General features: G+C 31.0%; 2 protein-coding genes across 5 annotated transcripts; one reads left to right on the forward strand and one right to left on the reverse strand.

The window, feature by feature from the left end:
* The first annotated feature begins 1,928 nt into the window (after window positions 1–1,928).
* On the forward strand, window positions 1,929–7,142 carry LOC114407519 (probable receptor-like protein kinase At5g18500). The gene is made up of 8 exons (XM_028370642.1): window positions 1,929–2,295; window positions 2,465–3,165; window positions 3,282–3,386; window positions 4,156–4,278; window positions 4,347–4,517; window positions 4,623–4,752; window positions 5,918–6,130; window positions 6,680–7,142. The coding sequence occupies exons 2-8, from the start codon at window positions 2,492–2,494 to the stop codon at window positions 6,794–6,796; spliced, it is 1,533 nt and encodes a 510-aa protein (XP_028226443.1). The 5' UTR covers window positions 1,929–2,295; window positions 2,465–2,491; the 3' UTR covers window positions 6,797–7,142.
* Window positions 7,143–11,593: 4,451 nt separating this feature from the next.
* On the reverse strand, window positions 11,594–15,279 carry LOC114407520 (ATP-citrate synthase alpha chain protein 2). 4 transcript variants are annotated; one of them, XM_028370644.1, is made up of 12 exons: window positions 15,119–15,278; window positions 14,873–15,049; window positions 14,631–14,792; window positions 14,453–14,533; window positions 14,060–14,111; window positions 13,636–13,750; window positions 13,437–13,518; window positions 13,003–13,098; window positions 12,767–12,868; window positions 12,533–12,649; window positions 12,332–12,448; window positions 11,594–11,952 (listed from the first exon to the last, which is right to left on the reverse strand). In XM_028370644.1, the coding sequence occupies exons 1-12, from the start codon at window positions 15,215–15,217 to the stop codon at window positions 11,881–11,883; spliced, it is 1,272 nt and encodes a 423-aa protein (XP_028226445.1). In that variant the 5' UTR covers window positions 15,218–15,278; the 3' UTR covers window positions 11,594–11,880. The 4 variants fall into 4 exon arrangements, 3 of the variants coding, with proteins under 3 accessions (XP_028226445.1, XP_028226444.1, XP_028226447.1); XM_028370643.1 differs by having other exon boundaries at window positions 14,873–15,279; XR_003665653.1 differs by lacking the exon at window positions 11,594–11,952 and having other exon boundaries at window positions 12,750–12,868; window positions 15,119–15,279.
* Window positions 15,280–16,827: the final 1,548 nt, after the last annotated feature.

The following is a 16,827-nucleotide window of genomic DNA, read 5'->3' on the forward strand; positions in this document are numbered from 1 at the left end:
ATTAAATGGGCGATTCAGATTTGGTTCAAGTTAAACAATTTTATTTAGACCATGTGTTGGGCTTCGACCCTTACTTCTGGGTAAAGGAAATGAAAGTAGAAAAAAGCAAAATTAAAACTTTCTCTTATTTAATTGAAAATAAAGTAACAAAAGAAAATATAACTTTAAAAAAATCTCTTTTTTTTCTCTTTAATTTAAATTCAAAAAATTTCAGGTCCAGAACCAATTCGTTTATATGTCAAATCAATTATAAAAATTGTGCTTCCAAACATGCGAATTTGGGTGTTGCCTTTGGGAGTCCATTGCCGTTCAAAAACATCATCAGTGTCCTTTATAAATTGTTGTGCATTTCGTTTGGTGCTTGCTTCGTCCAGTATATAAAATTACTATAACTTATTCAATGACATCATCTGCATATTAAATTTAGTATAATTTTTATGTCATTTTTTGTTTAGAAAATAAAATAATAAAACACATAGTTTTTTATATTTATTCTTTCAAAGCAAGAAAAAGAATAATTTTATTTCCATTGGAATTGATAGTATTCTCCAATTTCAAGAGAAACTTCCCTTACATATATATATATATAAAGTGAACAATTTTTATTACATAAAAAATAAATCATAATAGAATTTTTTTTATAATATTGATGTATTTAATTAATGAAATTCCCTCTCTCTATATTTATAATTTCATAAAAAAATATAAAAAATGTTATACCCACAAATATAAAATTCTTATTTCTACTCTTATATATATCTTAAATAAATACATGTTTAAGAAATAATTTTAATTATATGCAATTTATGTTAAAAGCTGTAAAAATCACTTTAAAAAACTAATTTAAAAATGTTCTAACTAGAACTATAATGGTCAAATAGCTGTTTAGAGTTTAAAATAGCCATGTTAAGTTGCATTTAATGATTAAATTATTGTTTCCCCTCATTCTGACTGTTAAATTGATGTTAAAGGTGTTAATGTTCTATGAACAAAAAAGTTATTCATATATTTTATTAAGAAATTCATTCATGTTTTATTAAAAAAGGAAAGGATAAATATAAAAAATGATATAATACAGAAAAAAGAAAAAAAAGTAAGATAAAAGTAGAATGAAAAAGAAAACTAATATATTATTATAATTACTCATAATGAATGATCGGCATAAAATTGAATAGTTGATTTTTGCTGTTGATGGATAGCTCATAGCAGTGGCAGACCTACATTTAAATGAGAGGTGCACTCGCACCCCTCAGTTTTAAAATTTATTAAATTTATAAATAAAATTTTATATTTTGTTATTTTATTTTATTTATATTTATATAATTAAAATTACTAATTTTATTTTTTATAATTTATTTCCATTAACTTAGGGTCTTAAATTTGGTAAAATTTCCAGCTTATACCACCATCAAATCAAATGAAGGAAAGGAAAGGAAAAAGAAAAGCAAATACAAATAAAAAATGAAAAAGGAGTGAAATTAATTTTTTTATTTAAAAAAAAGAGTGAAATTAAATAGTTACCGACAACGAGTCACGTTCATGAAATGCCAAGAGGGAGAGGCATACCTTTCGTTTAGGAATTAAAATCTTACATGATAGATGCTAGTTAGACAAATTTTTATAAGATTTCTTCTGTAATTGATTAAAATTTAATAAAAATTACCTTTTTAGTAAATTTTATTTTTCACTTAATAATTTTTTCTCTTAATTTATATCAAATAAAAAATAAAATCTATCATCAAAATAGTTTCTAATAAATTATAATCAATCAATAAAGTCTATGAGAAAAAATTGAGAGAAAGTGTCCCTATCATTCTTCAATCTTACATCAGAGAATTTCATGTCATTACCAAAAAGAAAAAAAAAAAAAAAGGAGAGAATTTCATGTTGGAAAAAAATGGATGTTTTATAAGCATAGTTATATGCATGCGTTGAAAGGCATCTATTCCAAAACACTCATCACCTACCACTGATAACTCCATCCCTTCCTTCCTCTTTATCATCACTGACATTTTCCCTTCATGTCCCTCTAACTCGACCACCTTTGTGTATGTTCTTCTTCTTCTTCTTCAGATAGCTCCACCCCATCTTAGATTCACACTCACATTTTCCACACATGGGAATATGATGTTACTTATATAGACACTTGCTTTTGCTGACACCCCCAAGATTCGGGGGTCTCAAAGATCTGGCCTTTTGGGTTTGTTCCCTTGTTTGAGCCTCTTAACTTGTGATGGGGCTGTTTCTGAGATCTAGGATTTGAGGCTTGTCTTTTGTCCTTGTGAATGAGTAGTGGTAAGAGTGATACCATGAATGGTTTATAGGTTGTTGTTGGTGTATTAATTTGAGATAATTTTAATCTCATGTTTGTGCTTTCTTGGTTCCTTTTCCTTCCAAATGTTTGATGAATATGTGCTGTTGTTGTCTGAATTGATTGATAATGTCTTTGTGTTGCATATTGTAGGTGTCAACTCTCAAGACTTTCTGAGAAATGGGGTCTAATCTTAATGCTGAATTATCCAAGAAAACTCCCATTTTTGGTCTAAAAGTTTGGGAAATATTTGGAATTGTAGTTGGATTGTCTATAATAGTCATTCTTTCTGTGGTCTCACTTTGCCTAACCTCAAGGAAGAAATCTAGAAAAGATAAAGACAAGATTCCCCTTAGTCAAATACCAACTGTCTCAAAGGAAATCAAGGAAGTGCGGGTTGAACAAGTGCCAACTAATGTATTTGCTCCTCGTGATGGAATACTTCTCACGATTCAGGATAAGTCCAGTGACAAGGAATCAGACAAGGTCATGGTTCATTTAGGTGTGGGGAAGATGAAGAATGGAGATAGTGGCACTCACTCAGATTCATTTCATTACATTGAGAAAGATGGAGGCGTTTCACACTCACAGTCAGGAGAAGAAGGTAGCTCTGGCACGGTTACAGTGTACAAGCAATCTTCTTCATACCCTATAACAGCTCCTTCACCTCTATCTGGCCTTCCAGAATTCTCTCACTTGGGTTGGGGTCACTGGTTTACCTTGAGGGATCTTGAACTTGCTACGAACCGTTTTTCCAAAGAAAATGTCCTCGGTGAAGGCGGCTATGGAGTGGTTTATAGGGGACAGTTGATCAATGGAACTCCAGTGGCAGTTAAAAAGATACTTAATAACACGTGAGCTTCAGTACAGTGCCCAATTATCCATTATAGTTACCTTAGCTGCTTTGTTTTTATTCCTCTCTAGTCTCTATTCGGCTAAAATTCAACTCCTAAGTTTTTTGTTTTAGCAGAGGTCAAGCAGAGAAAGAATTTAGAGTAGAAGTTGAAGCTATTGGCCATGTCCGACACAAAAACTTGGTTCGACTTTTGGGGTACTGCATTGAGGGAACTCTCAGGTATCACAGTTCTCAATTACAGTAGCATCATCTCAACATATATGATTTCATATAACGAGCTTATAAAAAAAGTATGATTTCATATAATGAAGGTTGTTAAACTCCTAAGTTAACTCTTAGACTCTAAAGATTTTGCAACTCTAGGTAGGCAAAACGAGTTAACTTGTGTTGAAACTATTTTTGGGATAAACTCCGGTAAACTCTTGAGTCAACACGTGAGTCAGCGAGTTTGAAATCAAATGCAATTTTTGCCCCACATTTACCCCATGGTTACAGTATTCTACCCAAGTTCAAATGTTTTTGGTACAATGATTTGAAAAAATTAACTCCTTTTTGAAATGTTTTTCACTTTAGTATCTTATGTTTTTATGAACTTATATATGATTTGGTCATTTAGAAGTTTGATCTTATTTTGTTGTACTATCACACTTTATTATTGTGTTTTGCTATTTTTCTCTATTATGAAATTGAAATGTTGAATTGTTGTTGTGTTAAGAGTATTATGTTATGCATATATGTCATTAATAGGTTTTTAATATTATTTTTTATATTAAGTAAACTCTACAAGTTTACGTAGACTCTCGAGTTTGTAATGCAACCTTGAATATAACATTATAACCTGCTTAGCTAAATTAAATAATTGTTGCCAGAATAACTGGTAATCATAATATGAATTGCATGTTTATTAATCTGCTACTCTGGTGGTTGGTGAGATCGTTCTCATGTTCACTGAAAAATATTTCTTTTGCCCTATTGTGATTATTTACAGGATGTTAGTTTATGAGTATGTCAATAATGGAAACTTAGAGCAATGGCTTCATGGAGCTATGCGTCACCATGGATACCTTACGTGGGAAGCACGTATCAAGATTCTCCTTGGCACAGCCAAAGCGTGAGTGTCTGCATCTGTGTTGCTTATATTTTTTCCCTAGTCCTCATAAACCAATTTACATGTTTCAGGCTAGCGTATTTGCATGAAGCAATTGAGCCAAAGGTGGTGCACCGTGATGTAAAGTCAAGCAACATATTAATTGATGATGATTTCAATGCCAAGGTTTCTGATTTTGGCCTGGCCAAATTATTGGGTGCTGGGAAGAGTTATGTCACAACAAGAGTTATGGGAACTTTTGGGTCAGTAATTTTGTGCTCTGCTGAAGTTTTCCCATGCTCAGTATTGTTAAAATTTTGTAAGAAAAAATTATTCTTATTTTCTTTTTTGCTATAAATATTTCACAGATATGTGGCTCCTGAATATGCAAATACTGGCCTTCTAAATGAGAAGAGTGATGTTTATAGCTTTGGTGTTTTGCTATTGGAAGGAATTACTGGTAGAGATCCAGTTGACTATGGTCGACCAGCAAATGAAGTGAGTAAACTTACTTTTTATCTTGGGCACAAAATCCAGCTTTCAGTATGCGTGCACAGTGTTTTTTTATAGCAATTCACCAAATGCAGCTGTAAGTTTGTTCATTCAGCCAAATTGTGACACTAAAGTAATTGTCCAGTTGTCTTGTGTATCTGGGGCTGATCATAACATATGCTATAGCTATACTACACTTCTACCTTTTGCCAGTCAACTTGAGGATGAATATTGCCTAATTTTCTAGCTTGATGCTATTAGCAAGGGATCTGTTCATTCAAAAAATCTTGCCTGTACCATTCTGTTTTCAATTTCTGGTGCATGGCAATTATATAATCTCTAGACCCTAATTATTTTCTGCAACACTAAAGAGAAGAAAATAATTGGGACATTATAGAGTGACCAAGTGCACTAGGCTCCCACCTGGCGAAGTTTGGGGAGGGTAGATGCATGCAGCCTTATTTTCAGGATTTGAACCAGTGACTTAGCATTATGTTGGGACATTATGCTTAAAAATTAATTACTAGTTAAAACAGAAACAGGACTTAAAGTAAATCTTCACTTTTGAATCAACTCTTTCAAAAACAGGAAACACATAGCAGATAGCACTAACATTCTCAATAATGCTAGTAACTATCCTTTTCACATTTTCATTATTGACACTACTACTTTAGGATAAATTCTTAGTTGTTTCTAGAGAAAGAACTTTTTCATGCTCTATAGCTTTCAGTGTGTACCATCTCAGCTTTGTGGGTCATCTGTCTTCCACTTTCACAACATTTTGAATATGAGGGGGCATACATTGAAAGACCAGTAGTGCTATTTTTTCTCTGGGATAAAAAATTCTCATTCTTCTTCTACTTCTATTATTCCTATGAGGGACCCCCCTCCTACAAAGCAAAATTTATTATTCTATACTTTTGAAGCTTATCCCAAGCTTGTTCCAACACCATAGATAGTTTAACTACACAGTATATGAACTCTGGCCTGGCACTTGCAATATGTATTATAAGAGGATTAGTTTGTGTGGAGGGCTATAAATATCCATCTCTTCAGAAACTTATGCTCAATTATTAACAAGAATTGTGTGCTCTTAGTAACTTATTTCTATATGACAGGTTCTGATCAAGTGTTTTAACTGACCTATACCAATTATCTGCAATGCTTTCAGGTGAACCTTGTTGATTGGCTGAAAATGATGGTTGGAAACAGGAGATCAGAAGAAGTGGTGGACCCCAACATTGAGGTGAAGCCATCCACCAGAGCTTTAAAACGGGCTCTCTTAACTGCTTTAAGATGTGTAGATCCAGATTCTGAGAAAAGGCCCAAGATGGGCCAAGTTGTACGAATGTTGGAGTCAGAGGAATACCCTTTACCAAGAGAGGTTTGTTTTCCTCACTGTCATGATTTAAGTCCTCAAAATCTGTTGCTTGTTTTTTTCCCTTTGCTGTCTTTGGTAATATGTAGTAAAAATCATCAAAAGCTTACTACTGTTTTTGAGCCAACAGTCAAGCCAAAACTACTGTGGCTTGTGACGCCACTAGAAGAATAAAATTGGTGAAAGTGTATAAATTTTTAAAAATATTGAACCCGCAAGTCAGATGAATCCAATAGATCCCTACCAAGCACGTGGATTAATTGGTGCAGGATTGTTCCACCTTTATCAGTGGTCTCTAGTTTTGTTGCCCATAATAGTCTACCGTCTACCTATGGTCTCTACCAAAAAGATGATCCAATAGTTTTTCATTATAATTTTTTTTAAATAGTATGTTAGAACAACAATAAAGTAGTTATATTATTATTTCCAAAGTTGATCTCACATCTTTTTTCAAAAATTAATGAATTAGTCCTTGCCATTCCATCTTAGGGATGCATGGTGTTATGAGATATTTTAAGGCTAACATTTGATTTCATTGGTTGTGTGTATGTTCAGGACCGAAGACACCGAAGAAGAAATCGAGAGGGTAGTGGAGAAATTGAGTCCCAGAAGGAATATTCTGACACAGACAGGAGTGAGATTCAGGATTCAAGAGAAGAAAGAAGAGGGTGAACAACAGACATGACCCCAAGAATTCGGTGGGTTGGTGGGATTTATAAATTGGTAGCTTTTTTTTTCCTCCATAGCTTTTTAGATTCTTGGATTTTTGCCTACCTCAGATGGGCATGGCAAAGGGGCTGGCACAGCTGGAGATATTTTTATTTTTTATTTTTTTCCCATGCATTGGTTCTTGGTGTCCTTTTGTTTGTATATAGGATAGATATTGTTTGTGTATGAAGGTGGATGGTATTTCTAAGATAAGAACCCATAATATTGGGGTGTGTACAGAATTTGATATCTTAATTCCAAAATATGTTCCATAAATCTGTGAGAAGGATCAATTAATGATTTTGAGAAACCCCTCATGAAACTTTTCAGTTCAACTCATTCTGAAGTCCATAGATCTCACTTTCATGAAATAAATAATTTGTTTGGCCGGTTGCTAAAATTTCACAAACTTAGATATAATTTTGCTGGAAAAAAATAAAAGAATTTAATGGTCATGTTGATGATATAAAAAATTTTATATTATTATTTAATCATAAATCATATTTATTTAACTTTTAGTGGGTGTTTAGATAGAAAATTTTAACTGACAAAAAAGTAATTTATCAGAGAATTTAAATTTCTTTAATCTAAAATTCATTGTTGGAATGTTTTTTTTATGAAGAATTTAAATTTTTGAAATTTTAAAATAATTTTAAACAACTAAAAATGTGAAATTTTAATTTTCATCTAAAATGTGAGAAATTGAAATTCTCTTATTGATAGATAGAACAACCTTCCAAAACATTTGTATATCCTCTCTTTCACTTGAAAGTTTTCGAAATCTCCTTCTTGAACACGCGACTCTTTCCTCACGCTGATGATCTCGCGGAGCGTTCATCGGGTGTGGGTGTAGGGAGACATGTAGAACTGCACCCACCAGTCAGGGGAGTAGTCATCGTTGTCTATCACGTGGTGGTGCTTGCCGGCGCGAAGAGCCTAAGTCATGCCTTGTGCCATTGACTGAATGCTGTAGTCGGGTATGGTGGTGTACGCCGTCGTGTCCTAGTTTCCTGCGACTCTTCATACCGCGTCAATATTCTTCTCTTTGAAAGTACATCAATCATATTTTCTCTTCTCTTTGCATTCATTTTCTTTCACTCTCACAATTTTAATTGACAAACTGTGGAGTGATGTAGGCAAGTTCGACACTTCGGAGCTAGAATTCAACGAGATTTGCCAACACCTTTCTGCCACTCATGTTCACTGCTTTGTTGTGATCTGTTGTCGACATACACGACTGTCGAAGTTCCAGCTAATAGTGTACAGTGATGATGCAGGTAGCTTAGTTTCCAAATTTGTGGAGACTATGATGCTGAGGGTGTACCATTGCCAAAAATTGTCTTCGGTGAAAACAGACAATGACCAGCAACTGGGGAGGAGAAGATAAACGGTGTTAAAGTGTGGAGGATGCATTCATATATCATGGAATGAGATCGATATAAAGATATTTACTTTTTGTGCACCATGAATAAGCAAAAATATAAAGTTTACATACTGTTCTAATTGCTTTTGAGAGTTATTTTTAAACTTTATTAAAAATATAAAAAAAATTTAATAGAAAAGATCTCAAAATTACTTATAACTAATTAAAACAATCTAATTTTACTGATTTGAGTAGTATGTATAAATAGTAAACTTTTTTATACCGTCTTAAAAATATAATTTTTTCATTTAATATATCATTTTGTTTTGTTTTTAAAATTTATATAAGAAGAAAAATTAACTATTTTATATAAATATTTGAAAATAAAAAATAAAATGAAATTGATGCTAACATATTTTCACCTATAACCATAAAACACAGACGTTAACATATTTTCGCCCATAACTATAAAATATTTTGTCAATGTATTTATGCTAGTTATATATTTGTTTAATTAATCAATTTTTTATAAAGAGATTTATTCATTTGGAGGTTTTAAAAAATATTTTTTAAAGTTTAATTTACATGTCAGTCAATGTATTTTTTTAATACAAATAACTAATTAAAAAATATCTCAAATATTACCTTTAAAATATTCATTATAAAAACTAACAAATATACTAAAATGTTTGTGAATCGAAAACCCGACATTCAAATGTTCAGTTTCAGTCTGACACCCCCTCCCACCTAAATTATCCCCGCAAATTATTATATTAAGTTTTGTTATATTACTTAATTAATAATTAAAAGCCACTGATGATAAAAAAAATATTTTTTATTGTCTTAAATATGTTTTTCTTTTTATAAGTTAGGGTTTTTACATTTTTTTGTCTTAAGTTTATTTTTCTAATTTTAATTCTTATAAGTTAACAGTTTTCAATTTTGATAGGATATTTTTCTTATTTTTATTTATTGTAAGTATGAATTTTTTTAAATTTGATATCCGTAAGATTCTAATTTTTTATTTATGGTCCTCATAAATTCACATTTATAGAAATCAAAATTGGAAAAATATAAATTTACAATAACTATAACTAAAATGAACAAAATATTTTAAAGAGATCACAATTAAAAAGACATAAATTTAGCAAGACTAAAATTAGAAAAATAAATTTGTACGAACAAAATAAAAAATACTAACTTTTTTTTATCAGCATAAAAAATACTAACTTAAAAGAACAAAAACATATATTTATGTGTTTTTTTTATCTAAGATACACTCGAGTCTGGTAGAATAATTCTCATAAGAGGAAAGTAGGAGATAGGATAAAGGAAAGTTACTGATTATTTTTTAAGTGAGATTCTGAAAATTTGATAAAGTAAAATGTTGTGTTAGAGGTGTAAAACTGCAAATAATCATGGGATCCCTTATATTTGAAAAAAAACGAGAAAAAGAAAAAAACGAAGGAGGATTAGATCAGGTGATTTTTATTATCAAAATTGATTTAACCCAAATTATGAACACTCCTACAACTCATTGCTCAAATATAACACGAAAATTATTGCTCAAATATTATTAAAGTGGGTAATATAGGAACTATAAAGTTATAACTTATCTCACTTTGTCCTTTTTCCAAACAAGTGAATGGAATCTCCATCCATTTTATTATAAACTAGTATTTTAGCATGTACGTTATACATAATAAATATTTGTTTTATACAATTAAACTTGTAATTTATAATAAAAAATCATTTTTCAGTATATAAATTAGATTGTACTTAAAATATTTTAACAATTAAGTTATATTTTAGATTTATGATAAATAACTTATGTAGTGCTACATTTTTATTTTTATTTGTTTATATTTTAAAAAAATAATCAAATTCAAGTTAGAACTAAAAATTTTAAAATGGATAAGTTGAAAGAAATAAAAAGTTAAGTTAAACTGTTCGGATGATAATCAGTTACATATTATTAAACCATTCAATTGATTTTAAAATTTAAGAACATGAAAAATTATACTAAATGCAGGAAAGTAAAGTTAACTACTTCATCAGAAAAAAGTATTAAAGTGAGAACAGATGTGAGGGAGAGAAGAGGAAGTAAAAGTCTGAGGAAGTAAATAGGCTTAGAAGTTTGTATATACATGAAAAGGGATAGAAGTCACAGGAAGTAAATAGACTTAAAAGTTTGTATATGCATGAAAAGGGGATACTCAAACATTAAAATAATATTTTTAATTCATTTCATTCCCCTCCATTATGTTTTTGATCATTTTATTTCATTATCTACCATCAATCTAAATATACTATTTTATTCTCTCTTTTTTTCACATGTATCTCTTTTTGAAAGTAACTTTATTGAAGATATGGAAAAACATTAAATTCAAACACATTTCTTAAAGAAAATTCGAACGGTGATTTTTCAGAGATTTTATCTTATCTTATAATTATCAGCTAAAGCATCATATTCTCTTTACATTACAATGATATGCTCTTTACTTACCCAAGCTCCCGTTTAAAGAATGCAAATGGAACCTAATATTCAATTCACAATAAAATTTCAGTTGGGCGTGTAGAATGGAATTATGAACATAAAATAAGTAAAGAAACAAGCCGAACAAAATGATAAAGAGAAAGAAAAAGAACATAAACTCAGAGAATCAGGAATGTAGAAACATGAGAGATTGGGGAAGGTATATAACTAGATTTTCATTATAACATGAAGTATATTTATATTTTAAACTGAAATGCAATAATAAAATGATTTAGTAGTTTAGTTGATTAGAGTGTTATTCTTATCAAAACTTGCGGATTTAAATTACGCTGGGATCATTTGATATAGATTGATAGATTATACAAAGGGTTAAATATTTTCAACTTTCTTAATATATTTTTTTACTTAATCAAAAGGAAAATATATGTAGAAATTGTAATGATAGCTTAAAGCTTTAATTATGGTATGATTAACTAAAGATAGATATATTAAAAAAAACTAAAGCTAGATATGGTCTAGAGATGAATAAATGGTTTTATATTTAAATTACCTCCACCTTATAATAAGATGTAAATATCAATATGTCATTGTTTTAAATAAATATAAGATTTGAAGTAAGTCTTGTAAACAAAAAAAATATTTAAGAAAAGAGATTTCATTAAAAGTAATTAGTCAAATTTCTTAACCAAGATTAATTATACAGAAAATTGATATATACTATTGAACTTATATGTTAAAGAATGTGGGCAATTTAACTTCAAATCACAGGCAAGAGGCTTTATTAATATTATGTCATGAATTAACTACCCGAGAAGCTTAGCTTTGGGAAGAATATGTTCTTGATAATGAGCTTGAGAAATCTTTGCACTTGTCCTTGATATCAACAAAAAAGATTTCAAGAGAGAATCAAATATGGAACTCAACACTTTAAGGAAAAATCGCCAACTAAGATTACATTTTTCACGGATACTATTGGGGATTTTTATAATGTTTAGTCAAAATATAACAATAAAATCACAATAGGAAGAAAAGATAAGAATTTAACAGTTTCAGGCTTGTAACATCTATCATCTTCACCTTATTACTCTTTGCTTTGGTTCAGATTATGGACTTATATCAATATATCCATCAAAACACCACCAAATTAGTTTCACAAATGAAACATGATGAGACAAAAATTAATCTTCTTTATGCTTCGGACATGATGCAATCAATAGCTTGTTTGCAGATACCCGTCATCGTGGCCTCCGGTCCATAAACCTGGAACCACAAAATTACTACAATCACACAACAAAATACAGAAAAGAATTTTGTATTTCAATACTTTTATACCAAATGGTAAAAAAACTCTTTACCCAAGACTCCAACGCATACACACAGCACAGCACCTATTTAGCTTTAAAATCCTCAGGCTTACTGCCAAAGCCTTAAGGTAAAGAACTAAAAGTTACAAGATTTCTCAATTTACACCATTTACTAGAATAGTTTGACTACAAACCAAAAAGCATTAATTTAGTAACTACTCGTTGGCCCCGGATTCTGGTAACTAAAAGTTGCTGGTCAGTGGTCAGCAGGTGAGCATATTCATGGCAGATTTAAAAGCATGACCCCTAGAAAGATTGTCATCCTTATTTCTTACCTGAATTGGTACTCCCAACTCCTCCCCCAATGCACGCATCTTTGCCAAACCAGTCTGGTAGTTTGGACCACCTCTTCTGACATATATGTGCATTTGCGCTGCTTTAAGCTTTGATTCCTGTAGAGTGATGAGGAAACCAACTCATAAACTTTCAAATTAACAAGTTGAAGCAGATTCAGAATACAACTAACGATAACACACCTTCTCTTTCAGGGCTCGAATAATCCCGTTGAATGTGGCAGCAACATCAGTGAAGTTTGCTATGCCACCTCCAATAAGAAGGGCTCTCTTACGGCCATCGGGGTCTTCAGTAGCACACTGCAACATAGTCATGAGCACAATCTTCACAAATATAGTGATAAAACCACTAGCTATGAAAAAGCGAAATTGAAGTCACAAGAAGAGGAAAAGAAATCACTTGGATATGATCTTTACATCAATTACAACTCTTGCATACTGCAACACCTCCTCCTCATTCGGAGCTCCACTATACTCAGCATAGTTTCCAAGCTCTGATGCATAGCCTAAATCTCCAACCTAGTAAACAAAAGGTATATTAACTCACCGAAAGACCTACTAAAAGAAAACTTCCTAAAAATATCTGTTTGAGGTGTCCCTTTATTCATATTTTTAGCCAGAATTAAATATATCCACAAAACATGAAAACTTACCGTATCAGCATAAATTACACTTGCACCACCTCCTGCTACCATTGTCCATATGCGTCCTTTCGGATTCAATATAGTAAATTTCAATGATGCACTTGTCTGCAATACAAAAAGAGTATATTTTAGGAATCTGTACACAGAAAAATCCCATTTGTTACTATTAAAATAAGGAAGTATGAATTTTACAAAACTAAGGTACTGCAACAAGAAGATCACTGCAAGGTGTAAGTTATCTAGGCTACATATAGCTTATTCTAGAGCTCAATGCTTAACTATATGCAGAATTAATGTAAGCAAAGCCCACGTAAAATAAACTGGCAAAAAAAAGTGTGAAAAAAGTTTGTTTTCAGCAAATTATAAAAGCATAAAGAAAAGCTTTCCTTAATTTTATAACAATAGCACAGAAATTATACAGATAAAAGTAAAAAAAAAAATACCTTATCATCCAAGGAATGAATGAAGCTTTCTGTAGGGCTCAGAATTCTTCCAAAAGGCAATGGAAATTCTATATTACCCCACCTGAAAGCATAAAGATATATAGATTGGATAACAACTAGTTATATGCATTGGATGGTAAATTTTCATGACTTGAATACTAAAATATTGAATTTTGAACAAAATATGAAAGGCTTATACTTGTTGAAGTTCTTGAATGCGGCAGTGTCATCCAATTCCCCTCTCATATCCAGTGGATATGGCTTTTCATTCACCAGTGTAAATGGATTCATCTCTAAAAAACTGAAGTCCAGATCTATGCACAAAATGGGAGTGGAAAAAAGGTTAGACTTTAAAACTGTGCATATAAGAATAGCCACGGTACTTGGCATTGCTAATCGTATTTAGTATTTTCCCATAGTTTGTATCAGTGAAAGGGGCACACAATATTCATAACCCTCCTTTAAGTAGCCCTGAACAATTTGGCAAGTTAAGATAAATGACTTAAAATAACATATGAAAGTTCGAAAGCGTTTTCTAATTCCTACATTCCAGAGTTCATATTATCCTTCAGGTTCCAAACAATGAGACAATACACCAGTTTCCAAGCTTGTTAATTGCGTACCTTTGAAGACAGCAAACACACCCATTATGAAATCGCCAATTGTCCCCCTAATCTGCAAATTAGAGGTAGAATAAGCATTTGCTAGATGCACAAGCGAGGAAAAAAGAAGCCAATAGAAGTAAATAGTATTGAATGTAGAAATGCATTATCCTAAAAAAGCAGAATTTCAAACTACTGAATAAAGACAGGAGAATGGTTAGCTCCAAACGGCATTAAACCAATCCAGATCATGCAGTCACATATAGTATAGTTCACAAAATGCAAAGTCAAAATTATTCACATTTGATTAGATTCTGGAGACTATATCAACTCTTTGAATGCTGAACATGATACAAATTCCTGTGCAAACTCACAAGAAACTGAGAGACATAAGGGAAGTGCCAAAATTCTGACCTCCAAAGGAAGTATAGCAATCAATGGCGCACATGCCTCCGGAGTCAATGGTTTTTCCGTCGGAAGGAATATAGTTTTGACCTGATAATTAACAGTAACAAGCAGAAACGAAGCATAAATACGGCAGCAAACAAGGCAGAGCAAATAAAACAGTAAGAGTAACATGATTCAATAACACCTTATCCCAATTCTCTTCAATTTCAATGCCGCCACATTCGGAGAAGCTGATAGTGGAGCCAAGCCTTTCAGAAACAATAGACAGATAAAACTCTTGGTCGTGAGGAACAAACGGTTCGACAATAAAAGTGGTTATAGGCGCCTTGCAACCTCCCATCTCAACCTACAAAAAGTTCAATCCAATACACATACAGTTCAGACGAAATATCGAAAAGTTTTGGTTTTGGTTTTCGGCGATCACACCTCAACGCCGAGGCGTGCTTTGACGAACTCGGCGACTTGAGCTATGTCTAAATTGAGAGCAACTAAGCCACTCTTGCCGCGCTTCCCGAACAGCATGTCTGGCTTGACGACCAATCTGGTTGACGAAAGCCATGGATGCTGGTCTGTCAGCTCAGTGAAATCCGTAGATTCTGTCACCTGCGAAGAATCCAAGTTCAGAACAGAACAGAACAGAACAGACATGTTAAAAAGTTGGTGAATTGAAACCTGAGCTGAGAGGATTTGGAGGTCGATAGAGGCGAGACGTTTGAGATGCTCCTTGAGAAGCCTCTTGGAGTGGTACTCTCTGATCTTCTTCCTCGCCATTTACGAGTGAGTAGGTGCTCTGTCTTACTATTATCACACTCTGTTCTGGGAACGAAGGAAGGGGTGGGTCAACCTATATTATAACACTTTCAACTTTTAATTTTAAATCATTTCTTTTCCTCTATTTTTTTTCCAATTATTTTAGAAAACAACTGCTTGTATTTTATATTTTATAGGAAGCCAATTTTGTTTTACCATGCACCATTTTGAACAGTATTGTTTCTAATATAAAATTTTCTAGTCTATAAGATAAATTATTTGCAGTTGACATAATTTTGTTATCAATAGTCAAATTATTTATCATAAATTACAATTTTGATTCTTTAATTTTTGGTTCATGACTTGGAGTGTTTCTCTATTTTATTTCTTAAATTTTAGAAAAATCACAATTTTACATAAGTTTATTTTGTTATATTTTAATTAATTAAATTATTTCTTAATGATGCTTAACTAAATTTATTATATTTAAAATTTAATTAAAATAAAATAAAACGTGTGTAAAATTGAGAATAAAAAAATTAAGAATTTAAAAAAATGTGAACTAAAATAGAGGGAAAAAATAAAAAGACCAAACTCAGCATAAAAGATAAAGGAATGATCAAGATTGTAATTTAACTAATTATTTATATAGATATTCTTTTTAATGTATTTATATAAATATTCATGATATGAATTTACATTACTAATTAAATTTAAATAATCTCAAGCCAATTAATTATCAGACTAAGTTTTTTTTTTTTTCTATATCACATGTCCCCAGCTAAAATAATCTCATGAGAATTCATCTACACATTTGGTGGTTATGGGTCTAAATAATATATTCTTTAAAAATATTAACGCAGTATGTTAGCTTTTATTAGTCATGTCTTTATTCTGTCTAATATTTAAATTTAAATTAGATATGTTATATTACATTTGTCATGAATAATAAAAAGTTGAATTAATGTCAACCAAAGTATGAAATACGCAATAAATGGATATAAGAAAAGGAAAACTTGCCAGTTTGGTGTAAGATAAGGATGAGGATGGGCATGTCGTCAAGCTTGTCATGCTCATTTTATTTTGTCATTTGTATTATGCACTCAGTACTCGTGGGTGGCCATTCAAGAATGATTAATTATCGTTTTGCGGGTAGGTGGGCGGCGCACAATGATTTTCTTGAGGAAAATTAAGTCATTTAAAAATGTTATTAATGTAATTTAGTTTAATTTTAATAATATTTTTTTATTATTGGTTAAAAATTATTATAAACTACAAAATTATTAACAAAACTAATTAAATAAAATCTAAAATACATATTTAATCTTTTATATTTCAATTTTTATTGAATTTGATTTTTTAAATTTTAAAAATATTAGTTTAGTCCCTAATTTTTATTATCGCTGTATCTTTCTTTATCATTTATCATTATTTATCTTTTATAACTTTGATTTATTTCATGTATTTAGAAATAGATTACTTTATATTAAAAAAAATTAAAATATATCTTTTATTTCTATAAATATAAAAAAATTTGAAGTTCATTCTTATAAATTTTTTTTATATTTTTTATTTTCGTAAAATTGAAATATATTATTTTTTTGTCTGAAAATTCAAGCCTACTTGACATT

The sequence above is a fragment of the Glycine soja genome, chromosome 3 (genome assembly GCF_004193775.1).
Source record: "Glycine soja cultivar W05 chromosome 3, ASM419377v2, whole genome shotgun sequence".
In the NCBI taxonomy this organism is placed as follows: Eukaryota; Viridiplantae; Streptophyta; class Magnoliopsida; order Fabales; family Fabaceae; genus Glycine; species Glycine soja.

Excerpts from the sequence above, each read along its gene's own strand:
- LOC114407519 (XM_028370642.1), top strand. The coding sequence starts at position 2,492 with ATGGGGTCTAATCTTAATGCTGAATTATCCAAGAAAACTCCCATTTTT. Across the intron at positions 3,166-3,281 it reads AAAAAGATACTTAATAACAC|AGGTCAAGCAGAGAAAGAAT; the intron begins GTGAGCTTCAGT and ends TTGTTTTAGCAG. Across the intron at positions 6,131-6,679 it reads AATACCCTTTACCAAGAGAG|GACCGAAGACACCGAAGAAG; the intron begins GTTTGTTTTCCT and ends GTGTATGTTCAG.
- LOC114407520 (XM_028370643.1), bottom strand. The coding sequence starts at position 15,217 with ATGGCGAGGAAGAAGATCAGAGAGTACCACTCCAAGAGGCTTCTCAAG. Across the intron at positions 14,112-14,452 it reads TTGCTATACTTCCTTTGGAG|ATTAGGGGGACAATTGGCGA; the intron begins GTCAGAATTTTG and ends TCTAATTTGCAG. Across the intron at positions 13,751-14,059 it reads TGTGTTTGCTGTCTTCAAAG|ATCTGGACTTCAGTTTTTTA; the intron begins GTACGCAATTAA and ends TTTTGTGCATAG.